We start from the raw sequence: 17,702 nt of genomic DNA, 5'->3' as shown, positions 1-17,702 counted from the left end.
ATACTGTTGCATTTCAAAGTGACAAGACTTCCTGATTTTTTTAAAATATCTAACATATCTAAGACTAGCATATCAGTGGACACTTTTAAATGGATGTGACCGGACCCGAGGTGTATCTATCCACACACGACCCAGTGAGACTCAGTTCTAAGGCAATCAAGGCAATCCGCGCTTACAAAGAGACCCTGTTGGGAGATATATCTGGTTCATATGCATAAACGTAAAATGACTGCAAACTTATTCAATATTAAAACAATCTTATTACAGCCAATAATGTTAACAGTGTAAAGCTATTTGCTATTATTTAAGCTTAAACACATCTTAATCAAAACCTAAACACTAATTAAATATAGCTTAAATGTTATCCCCAACGTAAAGCTTCACCATAGCTCAAATATGCACTTTAAAGTTAGCAAACCATCTGCCACAGATAATCTAAATCCATAAAACACGCTTTCGTTTTAAGGGTCACGGATAAAGTCAGCCTGTATGATGCAACAAGGCATCGCCACAGCTCTGACGACATCTACAAGACCTTGATTCCAGCTTTCATGCCCTCTAAATCATCTTAGAGCACAGCGACTTTGACGAGGAAAAAGCAATTAACAGAGAGTGATTAGAGTGATTAAGTTAGCCAAATGTGGTCAAGCTCTTTCCATTGGACGACGTGATTTGAAGATGGCCAGGTAAATAATGCCATCAAAGACAAAAACTAGTGCTCTGATGGGTATAAGGTAAAAGCACAGGGGCCTTCTGGTGCATACAAGGCAGCTAAACTAAGGCCAATCCATCACCGCAAGGTTATAAATGATGTACTCTGGGGAGGTCCTGAACAACAAGATGTACTGCCGAACTACAGACTAAAGGAGACGAGAAGGAAAAAAACAAGAATCAAAATGGAAATCATTGCCAAGAAGCAGTTTAACATCTAATTCTCCTGTGGGCATTTTAAAATCATCCCCCCTTGACTCCTAGAAACACTGCCAATACTTAGAGCAAACAAAGGTCAGGGAAAGTGTTAAATCATTGGTCTCATTTTTCTTTCAAACAGTCCCGCTAAGCTAGATTTTGGTGCCTGTGCTTTAGAGCCCGTAACCGTGAGTGGGTTGCATCGCTGGGTTGAAAGCTTCTGAGCTGCCCCGACAACTGAGGGGAAATCTTCTGGGTACCCTGCGTTTATTTTTCCTTCAGCAAAATTTTTTACAGCTCATTTACACACCAACTGTTAAAAGACAGGCCCCTAGTGTATTCTGCCACGAAAGAAGATATTTTAAGCTTTTTTTTTTTAGTATAAAAGCGTACAACGGTATTCATGCACAATTAGAACACCTTAAACGTCAGGGAGGTTGAGAAAGAGGACCAGGAAACTAGGGGGTCAAACTTGGCTGGTTAGCAACAGGCTGTTCACCCCTACTAGCAGATGATGTAATTACATCATTCTTATGGGGAAATTTTTTTTAACATGAAGGACAAGGAGTACCACTTAACCTTAAAATGAAGGACTCCATCATTAATTTATTCATTCATGAAAGTTAATGTATAATTCACTGTTATAAATAACAAACGGTTTTAAATGGTCTAGTATTGGATTAAATTGTTATTGGTGACTGCTACATGTGACTAATTCATGTACCTAATACATAATTTCTATACACGCACACATTATGCTATTTTTAAAATTAATACACAATTATCTAATCATGAATTCTGGTGAAATAAAACTGGAACAACACAGACTTCCTTGGAGAGGAGTTTTGAAATGTGAGGTGACATTTTGATTAAAAGAAAAGATCAAAACACATTTTGGACGTGTGTCCCACCAAAGAAAAACTAAGAAAAAAAAACTGAATTAAAGAAGGATAGAGATGAGAGAGCATACAGAGGTCGAAAGAGAGAAAGGTCTGGGCAGCGACCTCAGCCCTGCCCTAAAATCAATTGTGTTTTCAATCTTCACAAGAAGATTTGGTTTCACTGGTTAACACAAGCGCTGTGAAAGCCATTTTGAGACCTTGTTAAAGACTCAGTGGCGAAACAAATACAGGTGTGGGCTCCGATAGCCAAGGATGTTAGGAGGAAGGGAGAAGGGAGGATGGGAGCAGAGGGAGGGAGGAGTCTGGAGAGAGCGCATCATCTTAAAACTAATCCCAGCCAGTTCAAAAGCTGCTTCTTTTCCTCACCTTCCATTTTCATCCCTCGCTAGCTCCTCATTTGTTTTCTCCCTTCACTCCAGAGGGCACTGGAGAGCGGGGAGCCCGTGATTGAGTATTTCAGCCGCCCTTAAGAATTTCTACCTTTTGTTAGTGACTTCCCACTTGTGCGAGGCCACTGATGTGTGGAGAACATTTAAGGGCTACAGGCTCCATAGAAGTCCGCAGGGATTTACTGCTAACCCTCAGAGTGAACAGAGGACACTTCCCTGGCCAGTCTTATGGAGGAAAGCAGTCCAAAGTGCCTGTTGATAAGAAATAACACATCTCTGCCCAGACAATGAAGTTCCTGCTAAGACATTAAAAGAAAATAAACCATGAAATTCTCACAAAGCTGAAGCAGCAAACTCTGAAAATACTCCACACTAAATCAAGGAAGTGGAAATTCACTGAACGCAAGCGTTACATATAGCATAAGCCACGGTGTGGTGTTAAATCTGACCCCTTTTTCATACAGTCCATTCAGGCTTTTGCTAAACTTTATTATTTGCTTATGCACAGTCACTTTAACCTTTTGATCCAATACACTCCATTCATACAGTGCTTTTAACAATAGAGATTGTCTTAAAGCAGCTTTACACAGCGTCAAGTATAAACCTTGAGATGATGAAGCTAAAGGCCAACGGCGAGGAAAAATACCCCGAGTGTACAGGAACTAACCTTGAGAGGAAGACGATGCCTCTTTAAGACAACTTTGGACAGCTGCCATTACTCTCACTGCTGAACCGCTGTCATATTTCCACAATCTCGCTGTGTACATGAGGAAAATGCATCTGAAATAAACTCTTCACACTGAATCCACAAAACACCTCTCATTAAACAAGCTTATCAAATCAGACTTTAAGGGCTCAGTGATGCAGCGAGGCTTGCAAATAGAGCAGTGCACTGTTTTATTACCCAAGCCTGAGGTAAATCGAATGCAGTTATTAAATGTTAGCGGTTCACCAGGTATGCTAAATTAACTAACAGTGAGTGCTCGGGATGCAGTCATTACGAGCAGCCCACTGTCCTGTCCTGAATATTGAAGCTGAGAGAAAGAGAAAACTGACATTTCATTACAGAAACATGACAATACACAGTCTGTCACCAAACTTGTGATTACGGTTTAATTCATCCAGCCTTCAATGTGGGCTGGTCAGTGAGTCATGAGTCAAAACTACCACAGAAAAAACATGTGAAAACGTGCTCTATGTCCAAAATAGAGAGCATTTGCTCGGTGGAGAAAATTATGCTTTGTGAAGAATGAACACTGATTTTCAAATTCAACCAGATGATTTTCTGTTGGATGCCTCGCTTTTAAACGCATCATGAAACCAAGATTTACCTTATTCATATACATTCTAAATAAATTTCCCCGGTCTTACTGTTAATAATTTATAAGTGTATGTAATGCGAACTACTTTAAATTAAAATGTGTTAATTTTCTCTGCTTTTAAAACAAAATATCTTTCCTGTTGACGTAACCAAGGCCATGTGGATTAGAAAACTAGCATTAATTATTATTATTTTACATTAAATTATACTGTATATTACAAATGCTGGACAAACGGTCTATCTAGTCTGGAGAAGGGTAAAGCTTTGTCCCTGAAATGGTAGAAGTTGGCTCTCACCCAGGCCGATACGGGAACCAGGACAGAGGAGGCATAAAGGCCTGATTGTGGAAGAGCACTGGCTTGGAAACAACTCTCAGGCCTGATGAAACTAAAGCCTGGCCATATCAGCACAGCGAACACTAGAGTGAAAGAAGTAGAGAGAGAGGGAGTGGGGAGGGTGGTAATGAAGTAAACAGGAGTTGTTTCAACTTAGCAGAATAAGTGTACTTTGTTTGGAGATCTACTCCAAGCCGATTACAATAAACCTATGACTAAGCATAAGCCACCCTATGTAATTAGGGCAAATGAAGGTTTATGCGGGGAGCGAGGCAGCTTTTTACGTTCTCATCACGTAGAATGTACAAAATATCTTGCCGAGATTTATAATCAAACCATGCAAAGTCTGTTGTCTATACACATATAAATTGTTTCAGAGTAAACAAGTGAAATTATTTAGGCATGCCTTCTTCTAAGTAAAAAAGCAACATGCCGCATTAGCACGAAATAAATGTATGCTAATGAAAAGTGGATCTAACTCAAAGAGCCTTTGTGGAAAAGCTTTTAAAATTTTAATTCTGCAGTGTTGTGCAATAAATGCCCCTTAGTGCTGCTTAAGTGTGGGTGTGTGGGTGTAAGTGAGTGTGTAAGCTGTCATAGCACAGAAAAAGCGCTCCGGAAGAACACAGCTTCTAAGGAGACAGATCCTGTGACCCTGCTGCCCCATGCCACCTGCTCTCCTCCCAGGACCCTCGTTCTTTCACTACCCACTGCTCGCCAGTAGACACTGTTAATTGGCCTACACACACGGCCCCATGCGCATACACACACACACACACACACACAAAAACCTCCAGTTATAAGCTCAACTGACACCACAGTGTGGCAAAACCTCCAGGTGGGCTCACTTGCAGAGTCATCAAGAGTTTGCAGCAAATCCAATCTTCTAACAACTCACTTCACTTTGAAAGCTTGTTTCACCTTTACTCACAAGTGTGTGCATCCAACTGACGGTCAATTTGTAATTTTCTTGTCTTAAGAGACAGACATTTCATTAGACTTCGCAACTTATAAACAACGAGACACTGAGTGCTGAGGTGTTTAGCGTTATTGGATCACTCTGCCCATTCAAAGTAACGATCTACAGCTTTACATAAAGACGGCAGACAAGTATGCCTCAATAAACCAGTCTGTAGTAAGACTAATATAGTCTTGTGACCTAAGAAGCTACAAATCCTCCACCGTTCCTTTAATCACAATGATTTAGCGGTTGTCTACTGCCAGCGCTGGCGCTGGCCAAAACACCCCCAGGGCAAGAAGTACAGCACAGGGCAAGTAAAACATCTGCATAATTGAGCACTTCAATCAAGTCAAGTGTGAGTTAGGTCCACTCAGACACAGCTGATTACAAACAAATGGAGCTAGGTATTTATACAGAGTCTGAAATAGAGAGAGACCTCGAACTTACTCAAAGTCATATCACACAGCATGGACATCGCTAGGCCATTTTTAAAGGGGCTATAGTTCCATAAACTGTACACAAATGTATATTTCCCTTTATATTTCATGTGAAAATGGCGTCAGATTTTCTTTTTCAACCCGCAAACAACAGCGGTGAAAAGTGAGAAACAGAGAACAAGGTGTTTATCAATACATATTATCAGCATCTGTACAATTCTAAATAAGGTTTACAAAATATAATGGGCGAACAATTGGTACCCCATCTACGTTCACCCCTAATTACACCACAGGTTTCTTTCAGTGAAAGCGCCTGCTATCACCACCCGGGTGAGGATGGAATAAATGGCTGCTCATATTTCAGCAGACGGCATTTGCATTGAACAAGAGTGCATGGTTTGTCCATGGTTTTTTTTTTCTTCTCCATCGCTGTTATTGTAATGTCCGGAAAGCCAGAATGCGCATGCATCAACAGAAACATATGTTAGCTGAAACCTGTTTGTTTTACTTGTTATTCATAGCAAACCATATTACAGATGCTTTGTCAGATTTAAGTTAAACCGCAGTCCCAGCACGTGCCGAACCATGTGTAGTTTTTTTTAAGCGAACCGCTCCATCCTTAATATTATTTATTTATTTGAATTATATAATTATTATACATGTATGTGTATGTATGGAAAAAAAATAAAGATGTTGCACTCCTGTTGCTGTTTGTTATTCTGCACAAAACTTAATGCCAATAAATAAGAAATATTGCTGACTTGTGCTTTTCCAGCGTTCTCTTTACGCTTGTCCGTTATTTGGCATTGAAAATGGAAACGTCATTTTTTTTTTTTTGACATGGAAAATCTATAAATATGTGTATGTATATGTGTATGTATATGTGTGTGTATATGTGTGTGTGTGTGTGTGTGTGTGTGTGTGTGTGTGTGTGTATATATATATATATATATATATATATATATATATATACACACACACACACACACACACACACACACGCGGGCAGCTGTGGCCTTATGGTTAGAGACTTGGACTAGTTACCCGAGGTCGCTGGTTTAAATCTCGGTGCTGGCAGGAGTTGTAGGTGGGGACGTGAATGAACAGCGCTCTCTTCATGCAGAAGATTGATAATCATCCCATAATGTGTATATGTGTGTATATATATATATATATATATATATATATATATATATATATATATATATATATATATATACATATATACATATATACATACACACACACACACACACACACACATATATATACACATATACAGTACAGACCAAAAGTTTGGAAACATTACTATTTTTCAATGTTTTTGAAAGAAGTTTCTTCTGCTCATCAAGCCTGCATTTATTTGATCAAAAATACAGAAAAAAAATGTAATATTGTGATATATTACAATTTAAAATAATTGTTTTTACATTTATTATACTTTAAATTATCATTTATTTCCGTGATGCAAAGCTGAATTTCTAGGATCATTATCACATGATCCTTTAGAAATCATTCTAATATGACGATTCATTATCAACGTTGGAATTAGTTCTGCTGCTTAATATTTTTTCAGAACATGTGATACTTTTTTAGGATACTTTGATGAATAAAAAGTGAAAAAAAAAAGAAGCTATGTTTTTAAAATATAAATATTTTGTAATAACAATATACACTACTGGTCAGTAATTTGGGGTCAGTCATTTTTTTTCTCTTCTTTTTAAATAAAATCAATACTTTTATTCAGCAAGGATGTGTTAAATTGATAAAAAGTGATAGTAAAGAAAATATATTATTAGAATATATATTATTAGAAATGCTTTTTTTATTTTGAATAAATGCAGTTCTTTTTAACCTTTTATTCATCAAATATATTAGACAGCAGAACTGTTTCCAACACTCATAATAAATCAGAATATTAGAATGATTTCTAAATGATCATGTGATAGACTGGATGTTACATGTGACTCTGAAGACTGGAGTAATGATGCTGAAAATACAGCTTTGCATCTCAGAAATAAATTGTTTTTTTTTAAGTATATTCAAATAGAAAACTATTATTTTAAGTTGTAATAATATATCACAATATTAAAAATTTTTCTGTATTTTTGATCAAATAAATGCAGGCTTGATGAGCAGAAGAAACTTCTTTCAAAAACATTAAAAATAGTAATGTTTCCAAACTTTTGGTCTGTACTGTATATAAACACATTATGGGTTGATTATCAATCTTTTGTATGGTAAATTAGATATCAGGCTTAAAAGACATGTCAGGTTAAAATTTAGATTTTCAGATACTTTTTCTGATTTTAAAGATACTGATTCATCAAAATCTTAAATCTTTTACTCTTTGCTTGTAATCAGTTTATAAAAGCTAATAACAAATGACTCTTACCCTGTCCACACTAAACGCGGCTATAACTGCAGCTTTTTCTATGCAGTTTGGCCGTTTGTCCACACGCAAAGGCAGCGTCAGGTCACTGAAACTTAACATTTTTGAAAATGCCTGCCAGGGTGAAGAGTTTCAAAAACTCCGGTTGCAGCGTTATCATGTAGACAGCGAAACCGGTGTTTTTGGCTTGTGACAACGGAGCCAGCGCTGTTATCCCCACCTACTTGAAACTTTTTCAGGCTTCTGATTGGCCAGCATGGCTTTACGGTTGAGATTATATCACCACCTGTTTGCTTGGCATGCTCTTGACAGTGCATCATAGCATGCATTTTCGTTTTCATGTGGACAAAGATTTTTTTTTTTAAATGGAAGGAAAAACGATAGAGACCGAGCAAGCACTGGTCTCTCGACTCCAAATGTTCACATCTTAAATGGCCTGTTTGAAAGTCTTGAAAAAGTCCCTTGAAGGACAGCATTTCTCATCATATGCAAACATCTCTCCATGAAATTATCCAAAGGGAAAAAGGAAAATGAGATCTTACCTTGCCAAACTGTTCAAAATACTGCTTTACATCTTCAACTACTGTGTTAGCTGATAATCCACCTACAAATATTTTCTTTGTTCTTGTGACCATCTGGAAAAGAAGAGAAGAGAAGACAAGAGATTAGGCCCATGTGAAAGCACTTCAGAGGACTTAAAACGTACATGAGACAAAGAGGAAGCTCAGATCTGGAAAAGAGGAAACTTGGAGATGACCGGTTGTTGGTTTTATGTCCCACAAGGAGATTGAAGAGAAGGTACTGTGTAATTTGTTGAGTGTGTGATAGTGTGCTTGGGGAATGGGCAACACCTAGCTTGTGATGTCCAATGCTGCTTGCATTACCTGTCCCTTCTCTCACAACACTACACACTTGACACTTTTTGGTTTCACACCAACACAGACACCTGAGCTGCGAATGGTGTTTTTCTTGTGTTGCGTAGACCCAACACGCAATCCCCCAGTCCATTTAAGAAATTGGAATAGGAATGTTTCAAAGGACAGTTCTCGGAAAAAGCATGCAGAGTGTGCTGCACGGAATAGACCTTTAAAATACACTCTAATTGAGTTACAAACAAAACGTGTCAAAGTTGCAAGTCTCCGAGCCGGGCAGGATCCCAAACCGGTGAGAACAGACAGTAGTAGAGGTCGCAGTCATGCAACCAGACCCATTTTTCAAAACACAATTAACTTTCCCTGCTGAAGAGATGTATGGTGCGCCGAGACCCAACTTCTCTTCATGCAGCAACGTTAATTGTGCTGAGAGCTGGCGCACTGAGATCAAATAGCCCACCTATCATAAAGGGCAATGATAACTCCTCAGCTCAATGATGAGCTCCTCAGGCAATGTTAAGCCCTTTTTGAAGTTAACAGAGAAGAAACTTGTCAAATTCCCGCTTCTTTTAGACCCGTGTGGAATTCTATTAAATGTGTGCTTATTGTCAGAGCTGTGATGCAACAGATGATCCCCACGTGTTATGAAGCTCCTGCTGGAGACAAAGGTTCCAATCTGACCAACCTTTTGGATTTAAGATATAGGATATAAGATATATATATATATGGATCAACAGATAGAAAGGCAGACAATTCTTCAATTTTATGGAACACTGCTAGTCAAGCTGGTTAGAGTTGGAAAACTACATCAGATCAGCCAAAAACCAGCTAAAATGTTTCTAAACTACATGAAGCTAGCATTACCTTGTTTTTCCAGCAGCGACATAGGCGGAGGGTGAACCAACTCCTGGGTAAGGCTAAAAGCAGCCAAATGTATTAAGCATCATAAAACCATCTTTTTAGGCAAGAACCAGGGCTATATTGCTGGGGTATATTTGTAGCAACAGCCAGAAAAAAACATTCTATAGGTCAAAATTATATAGATTTTTCTTTTATGCCAAAAATCATTAGGATATTAAGCAATGTTCCATGAAGTTATTTTTTTTTTATTTCCTTTCTAAAATATATCAAAACGTAATTTTTGATTAGTAATATGCATTGCTAATAATTCACTTGAACAACTTTAAAGGCGATTTTCTCAATATTTAGATTTTTTTGCTCCCTCAGATTCCAGATTTTCAAATAGTTGTATCTCAGCCAAATATCCAAATAAACCATACATCAATGGAAAGCTTATTTATTCAGCTTTCATATGTTACATAAATCTAAATTTTGAAAAAATAAAAAAATAAATACATTTAAGACCAGGGTCACATATGTTTAATGGGGCTGAATTTGTATTTAACGTGATTACAATTTAATAAAAACATTAGAAACTGATAATTAGGATAATTAGTCATTGAATTCCTAAGCTCAACAGAATGGTGTGTGATTGGTTAAAATGCTCTAAAAATACCTACAATGAAATGCGGTGCAACATGAGCAGATCTTAATTTGATGCCACAATCGACACTGTCTGTTCATTTCCACTTTGTTAGCAACAGACGTAATAGATTTAATTTGTTTATGCAGGGGCATTTTTGTCCAATGTAGTGGCATTTTTGCCCTAAGTCTCCATGGCCAGGGGAACATGCTCTGCCTATGAGCAGCGATGAACTAATTTCCTTATTGCCTCAATCTATAAAAATGGCCCAAAAAGCTGCATTTACTGACAATAAAAGAGAAAATAAGCTTCATTCAGCAAACCCCCAGTATTTCCCAGAGTGGAGTAGATGGCGAAAGAATTAAGCAACCCTGAGCATTTATTTCGACTTCATTCACATCCATCATACACAATCTTGGCAACAGACATACTCTCAGCTGGCTGTTTTCCAAACCCTCTCCGAAGCATTTTCCCCTCTCATCTGCACCCTACCATGGTTAATCTGTCTGTCTTTTCCCCTGTCGTTTTGTGCAGGCCCAAGCCACCTAACATGTCAGTGGAGAGTTAAGTTTTTAGTGGCATCTTTATGTCCTCTGACAGCACCAGCTCCTGGCTGATGGGATTCCTCAGGCTCTGGAACAACGCAATTACTCTGTCCATTTCTCTCCATGGTGACAAGAGAAAACAGCAGGCCTTTGCTCTTCCCGTGCTCCATCTCTCGCACACCTCTCTTGGGATTCGACGAGCAGATATGCCTCGCAAACACACTGTGCTGTTAGCTCAGCTAAGCCATTAAAATTCAGAGTGCTGGCTTGGACGTAATAATGACCAAGACGCATGTCTATTGCGCTGTTTTGATTCTTTTGGTTTCATGACCCTGAAGGCTTGAAAGAAATAATCATTAAAAACAGACAACAGGCTACCAAACGTGCAATTTGATTAGCCTCCGCTTAGATAGAAAAAGCAGATAGCCTGCCAGACAACCCTTTATTATGGGACTTGTCCTTCCTGAGCGTCTCTAGCTTGTCCTTGTTTCTTTTTGCAGCTGTTGACATGACACAGTACTGTAAGGTATTCATGGGAATAATGTGCAAGTCATGAGGGAGAGGTACCAAGCTAACCTCAATGGGTATAAACTATGAGATTTCTGTTACAAATATCTTCCAGTGTTCCAGTGAGAGGAATGTTCCCCCAACTCTCATACCTCCATCCGCACCCTCTCAAAAATCTTCAAATCTGAAAACACTATTTCAGAAACTATGAGGTGGGGGGGGGGTGCATCTAACATTTTTGACATAAGAAAAGATGTTTCAGACAAATTAGAACGGTGAAGAAAAAAAAAAGTTATGAGGTGTGAGTATATTCTAGGGAAAAATATTTAAAGAAATGGACCTTGTGAAGGGATGGGGAAATGTCTGGCGAAGTGATGACATATCGGAGAAACTTTTGCTATCGCAGGACCTTAAAATTCAACCGTGAAAATCTATGAATATGAAAGAGCATGTCTTGCAGGAGAGCTGAGATATAAGAATACAGCGGCACTAGGTGTGATAGAGTATAAGCAGTGAGTTTAGAGATACTGTGTGTATAAAATTTATGCAGAGCAGCTGAGTTTGTTGCTTTTAGTAGACTGCTGATGTTGCTGTTTCTGGCCCTGTCATCTTCCAACAGCATTGCTTGATGCGACTCGGCATGCCTAGAGAACATTTCTTGCCTTCCTCTAGCGAGGGGGAATGTCAGCTGCCAGAATGTTTCTAGATGCAAGTCGTGCTGCAGGTTTCTACCAGTGCTGAGACTAGTGCAGGCAATGACTACGTGAGCCTCCGCTAGATGTTTGCAGACTAATGCAAAGTATATTGGACAGTATTTTGGAATTATCAGAAAATGTTTACATTGATTAAATTGCTAATTTGGACAAATAAATAACAGTACAGCCAATTTTGCAGTTTACTGTGATCATTAAAAAAAAAATAATAATAATAATTTACGATAAAATGTAGTGCTGTCGAATGATTAATTGTGATTAATCTCATCCAAAATAAGTTTTTGTTTACATAATATGTGTGTGTGTACGATGTATGTTTATGTAAATACACACATACAGTATATATTTAGAAAATATTTACATCTATTTACATGTATATATTTCTATTAATGTGATTTATATATATTTAAATATTATTCATATAAAAAAATCTTAAATATATACATGCATTTGTCTGTATTTATATATAGATATGCACAGTGCACACAGGTTATGTAAAAAAAACTTTTATTTTGGTTGTAAAATATAATAAAATAATTAAAAAAAATTGTTACTCCTTGCCTTTGGAAAGTTAACTTAAATATTTCAAAGTTACATTTACTATGGCCAATTTAAAAAAAGGCACATTCAAGGAGACGAGGCTTGTCTGAATTTTGCTGATACTTAAAAGAGCAAGACTATCAGGAAGGCTTCAATTTGGACTCAATAAAGACAGACAATTTTATGTGCTCCAAAAAGAGAGGAATTTGAAAGCAAATTAGTATTTTTCTAATGCTTTATAATACATAGCAAAGAGGAAGATGTTTTCCTTCCAGAGGAACGAGTCTCTCGCTCTCTATTGAAGATGAGAGGGGGAATGCAGGAGGTAGTAGTGACAGCAAAGTTCACCATTTATCTGTGGCAAAATAAAATGGATCGAGACGTATCCTGCAGCCTAAATTGGAGGAATGTGATAGGAGTGACAATTTAATATTGCATCTACTCTCCTTTGGGCACAAATGGATCTAATTAAGATCTTTCATTAGATGAGGCGCAGCCAAACCCTCCCTGAAAACACGGATCCTTATCAGAGTGCAGGACAATCGCAGGGATACAGACATAGCAAATCAAGTTATATTCCGACAGAGTGGGGGGGGGGGGCGAGGGGGAGAGAGCTGTTTGACAGATGACTTGATGGAGGTTACGTGGAGTTTAACAGAGAACAGAAACTGAGGAACGGAGATAGGTGATCAAGCTCTTAAAACACCTGTCGGGCTTCCTGCAAGTTCCCCTTCCCAGAATTCTCCTGTCTGGGATCGAACGGTCTGCAGAGAGTCCCATGCTGCGTTTTTATTTGTTTACTCAGGGTCTCTGATGAACTGTGTAGTGGCCTCTTGCCGTTGATTGCGGTTGACTAACATTGGTCCTCACTCACAATAAGCCCATAAGCCCCAGCCAAACGATGCTCTAGTATTGTGACATGGAGTCTTTTTTTAATCAGTCCTCTTTGCCTGGCTGGATGTACTCTGATTAGAGTGAGATAATGAGACCCCCTCCTCATCCTCCTTCTCCTCCTCCCTCCTCCCAGACCTCTTCATCATCTCAAATCACATATTCATCACTGATTGCTGTCTCCTTGCCCTTCCACCGAAACACACACTCCAGGCAAACAGGCTTGCAGACCGATTCCAAAGCTGGTCAGGAAACGGTGACAACTAGGCGGGTCTTGTTTAATGCGAGGCAGCGAAACTTCCTTGACTGACAGAATCCAGTGCACTTGCCACATTCTATTCAGTTGCGTCTAAATTTAGGCCGCCAAGCTCCAATTTGTACACAATATTGCAGTGTGGAATTTTAATGTCGACATTCAAATCTACTGGGCCAAACAGCTCCTGCCTCTGCGCCTGCAGCTAACCCTGATTGACAGGCGAGGCAGCGGCTTGACCAAAAGTTGAGAATAACTGATTAGTAACGTTGGCAAAAACTGTGGATGCACAGCCCCACTTCCTTGCCCCAAAACCCACCAGACAAGACTTATTTGATGCAATATCAAAAACTCTTCTTTTCTTTCTGTGAGTGTCTCAAGGGCAAAAATAAGAGATTTATCTACTGAAGATGTCTATATATTCACTCAAAAATGCATATGTAACATTCCAAATTAGTCTTACTTTCTAATTAGTGGGATTTGTTATGATAAGCATTGCTAAACGAGCTAAACAAACGAACTAAACGAGCTAAACATTGATAAACAAGCTCACTGGAGATAAATAAACAGTCTGCGATGAAATAAGAACAAGAAACTAATTACAAGCTATGATAGGACAAAAAACTACAATAAATACATAAAGAAATACATTGTGCAAACTAATAAGTCTTCACTGTGTAAGTTTTTTTTTTATAAATCCATCCATTTAAATATCTTTGTCAAAGAATATAAGAACTATCTGAATAACAAAATCATTATAAGTGTAAAATATTTAGATCTGTAAGATCTTTAGACAGGGATGGAAGGTTTGTCTCCAGGGTAAAACTGATCCAATCCGATCTCTAGTGTATATTTATAGAGGCCTAATTGATAACCACAATGCCATTACACTGAGTAGATGAGTGGGGTAAAGATGCTTACTGCAAATGGCAGGTGACAGCCCAAAGCGGGGCTCCTTCAAGCTTACAGCAGCCGTCTCCACACTGACAGAAGGTTGGCTCCCAAAGACTGAGCCAAACAGCCTTTTGCTGACCCCCAAGGCCACATAAATGAGTCTCTGGCTCTCTCAATGGAAGATCCATCCCAAGCCACTTAGTGGAGCCCAAGGCAGTTCAAGCACAAGTATCAGACAAGGGCTGAATGGGATTGACACAGGCAGGTTAATGACTCATCATTCTGTTTGGGGCAAAAGGATCTTTGTTCCAAAATTATAACCATAAATAACATTTATGGTAGTCTAATCAATTAGCTTCATATTAATAAAAAGATTTAGCCATTTCTATAAAACTAAACAGAGCTCGCTCTGAAAATCTGAAGATTATAAGGGGCTGAAAAATTTATTTTAGTGAAAAAAATAATCACAAGTTCAAGCCAAGCCAAACCAAACCTCCAGGTTATAAAGGTTGTGCTGACTCTGAAAGTCTCAGGCTATCTATGGAAGTGGCATGAAAAATCAAGAGATATCTGTGAGTACCTCTGTGAAATCCTCCTATCCTAAACTGCTGACTGACACACTAAAGAGCTCTTTATATCTGAATTTCAGAACACTATGGGAGGAAAGGGGAAACTACTGCCCCCTGTGATTGCTTTAAGCATTCATTAAATTCAATATTGATTTTAGCATCTAAATTGGTCATTCAATTTTAAAGCACTTGAGTGTGTCAAATGAGCTACTGTAGCTTTAAGAGTGTCCAGTATAGGAGCACTCTAAATCCTCAGCCCCTGATGTCACAATGCTACAAAATACCCAGGTCATCTGACTACAGCCTTGCCAAAGCTGGCTCATGTGAACTGTGGGAATGCTGATGACCAGGTCAGATGTGCATAACTGTCCCATGACACAATTAATAATAATCAACACATACATACAGACATACACACACACTACCCATCTAATGGAGATCAAGACCTGTAAAAGCATTCTGCACGACTGGGAAAACCTGACATACAGTCCTTTATTCCAGACAATATCAAAAGGTCACCAATGTGCCTATAGGTTATTCAAAAAATGTATTCATCCCCCCAGAAAAGTGCTTATCCGTAAAAATTGCTGTTGGTGGTTGCTAAAGTGTTCTGAGTGGTTCTTGTTGAGATGCAGTTGCTAGGGCATTGCTAAATGATAGCTATTCAAAACATATCCTCCTTCCAGTCTAAGGTGAAAAAAAAGTCCACTAGGCAAACATATCAAGAAAATATATTAAGAATAATTTGCACTACTATTAAAAAGTTTGGGGGTAGTCAGATTTTTATTTTATTTTTGATTTGTTTGATAAAAAAAGATAGTAAAAGCAGTAAACTGTGAATTATTATTAACGTTTCCTATTCCAATACATTTTACATTTATTTCTGTAAAGGCAAAGCTGAATTTACAGCAGCAACTTCAGCAAGATAATAAACATCTTTACTGGTCATGTTCGAGCAACTAAATGCATCCTTGCTGGATAAAAGTACGAATTGAAATCTTAGTGACATCCCCAAACCTTTGGAAGCCACTGTATTCTAAAATGATATTTCTAAAAAGCATCTTCATTCAGCAGGCCAGTATATAAATCTTAAGCATTTGTTTAATTTTTAACCATTTATTGGTGCTAACCTCCGCATCGTGTCTTTGTAATTTCAAACTACACTAAACACCAATATTCCTTAATGCCAAACTGTAGCAATAACCCCTCCATGGCTTTATCTTAATGATCTGATGTGCTTTACACTCAAACCCAGAGTCGATAGATTATTGTACAGTTATGAAGAGAGATCGCGGCTGCTCATAGCTCCTTATAGGACCCAGGAGATGGCTAAGCCGATACACCTCCCTGTCTCTGTTCAAGCCAACTCACGCTGAATATCAATGAGCTTTCAGCTTTGATAAACAGTCTGCAGAATGGAAAAATATTTTCACATTAAGGATGGAGGGGTGAAAGAAGGAATGAGAGAAAAAATTGAGCGCTTGCCCCTCAAAGCGATTCTGAAAAATTAATATGCTAATTAAGTGCTTGCTTGGGGCGAAATCTTCGAAACTTTAGCAAGGGAGTTATAAGCACTTAACAAATTACTTACACCATTACGCTGGAAGCTGTATACATTTTTAAAGCGACTGTACATTTTCCTTTCCTTTCAGTTTTCACAATAAATCTGGCTTTTTTCCCCAGACATTTTCTCCCAAGATGCCATTTAGGAGTATAAAACAATATCAGACTTTTATGTCCTTCTCTGAAATATTAAGTATAGCGCAAGCAGAGGAATTTATCAGCACGCCACATCGTTTGGAGGCAGGCCTTCAGCAATCCTTTCTACTTCTGAAATGTCTGAACTCATAGTGAAATAATCTCCACAAGGCAAGACAGAACTTCACATCAGTTTAATCTGTTCAGGAGAAAGAGAAGAGCTAACAAACAGCATCAGCATCCATCCTGCGGGCCTGAAGTGAACTTTCAATTCACAGAAGCCACTTCCAACATCTGTGTGCTCGATGGCATGCTGAATGGGATTGTGTTTGCATTTGTGTTTGCGTGTGTGTGTGTGTGTGTGTGTGTGTGTGTGTGTGTGTGTGTTCAGGCATCTTGTCAAAGATGTCTGCGCAATTGCAGACCAAACAACCACAGCCCATATCTTAAGTCAAGATCAACTTTAATGTATTCCAGCACTTTGGTGTGGGAAATCCCATTTATGACCTTTACAATCCAGATCACCGTGATTTTCATTTAGACAAAAATTAAAGTGACCGTACACCAAAAAGGTCTGTCTTTATTTGCTCATTCTTATATCCACAAAAACCTGTATAATTTTTTTTTGCTCATATTAAACACAATGGAGAACAAAGGAGAAAAACACTTAAAAATTAAGAAAGAAATCTTTTAAAGCAATTAAAAAGAAATGTAATGTGAGAAACAAAATGAATTTAATGTTCATGTTCTTGTTCATGATGAAATATTTTATTGCTGTAATTAATTTATAGCATTAACAAGATGAACCGTTGAATTCATTGACGGTGGCGATGACTGATGAATGTATTTTTAGTCCAGTGCCTGTATATAAGATTAATATTGACCAAGTTCAGAGGCTGTCATACAGTATGTGGATCAACTTGTCATGATGTGTATTTTCATCAGTTTCAATATGCAAAATAACTTCCATATTGATTGAATGGATTTATTGCATTTTGAAAAAATGTTTTTTTACAATAAATCTTCGAAAATCTAAATCTGGATTTGAATTTTTTATGTTATTATAACCTAAAGATGCTTTGTGAAAGTTT

General features: G+C 38.1%; 1 protein-coding gene across 11 annotated transcripts in view; it reads right to left on the bottom strand.

The window, feature by feature from the left end:
* msi2b (musashi RNA-binding protein 2b) overlaps nucleotides 1–17,702 on the bottom strand; it is a 277,421-nt gene that overhangs the window by 191,600 nt on the left and 68,119 nt on the right. For all 11 annotated transcript variants that reach the window (XM_059514191.1, XM_059514189.1, XM_059514190.1 and 8 more), the window contains one exon: nucleotides 8,189–8,281. In XM_059514191.1, coding sequence (XP_059370174.1) covers nucleotides 8,189–8,281 — 93 coding nt within the window. The remainder of the gene's footprint in view (nucleotides 1–8,188; nucleotides 8,282–17,702) is intronic.

This window comes from Carassius carassius, chromosome 28 (genome assembly GCF_963082965.1).
Source record: "Carassius carassius chromosome 28, fCarCar2.1, whole genome shotgun sequence".
Taxonomy (NCBI): Eukaryota; Metazoa; Chordata; class Actinopteri; order Cypriniformes; family Cyprinidae; genus Carassius; species Carassius carassius.
The sequence above is the reverse complement of the archived record's forward strand: the minus strand, read 5'-3'. Positions and strand labels throughout refer to the sequence as shown.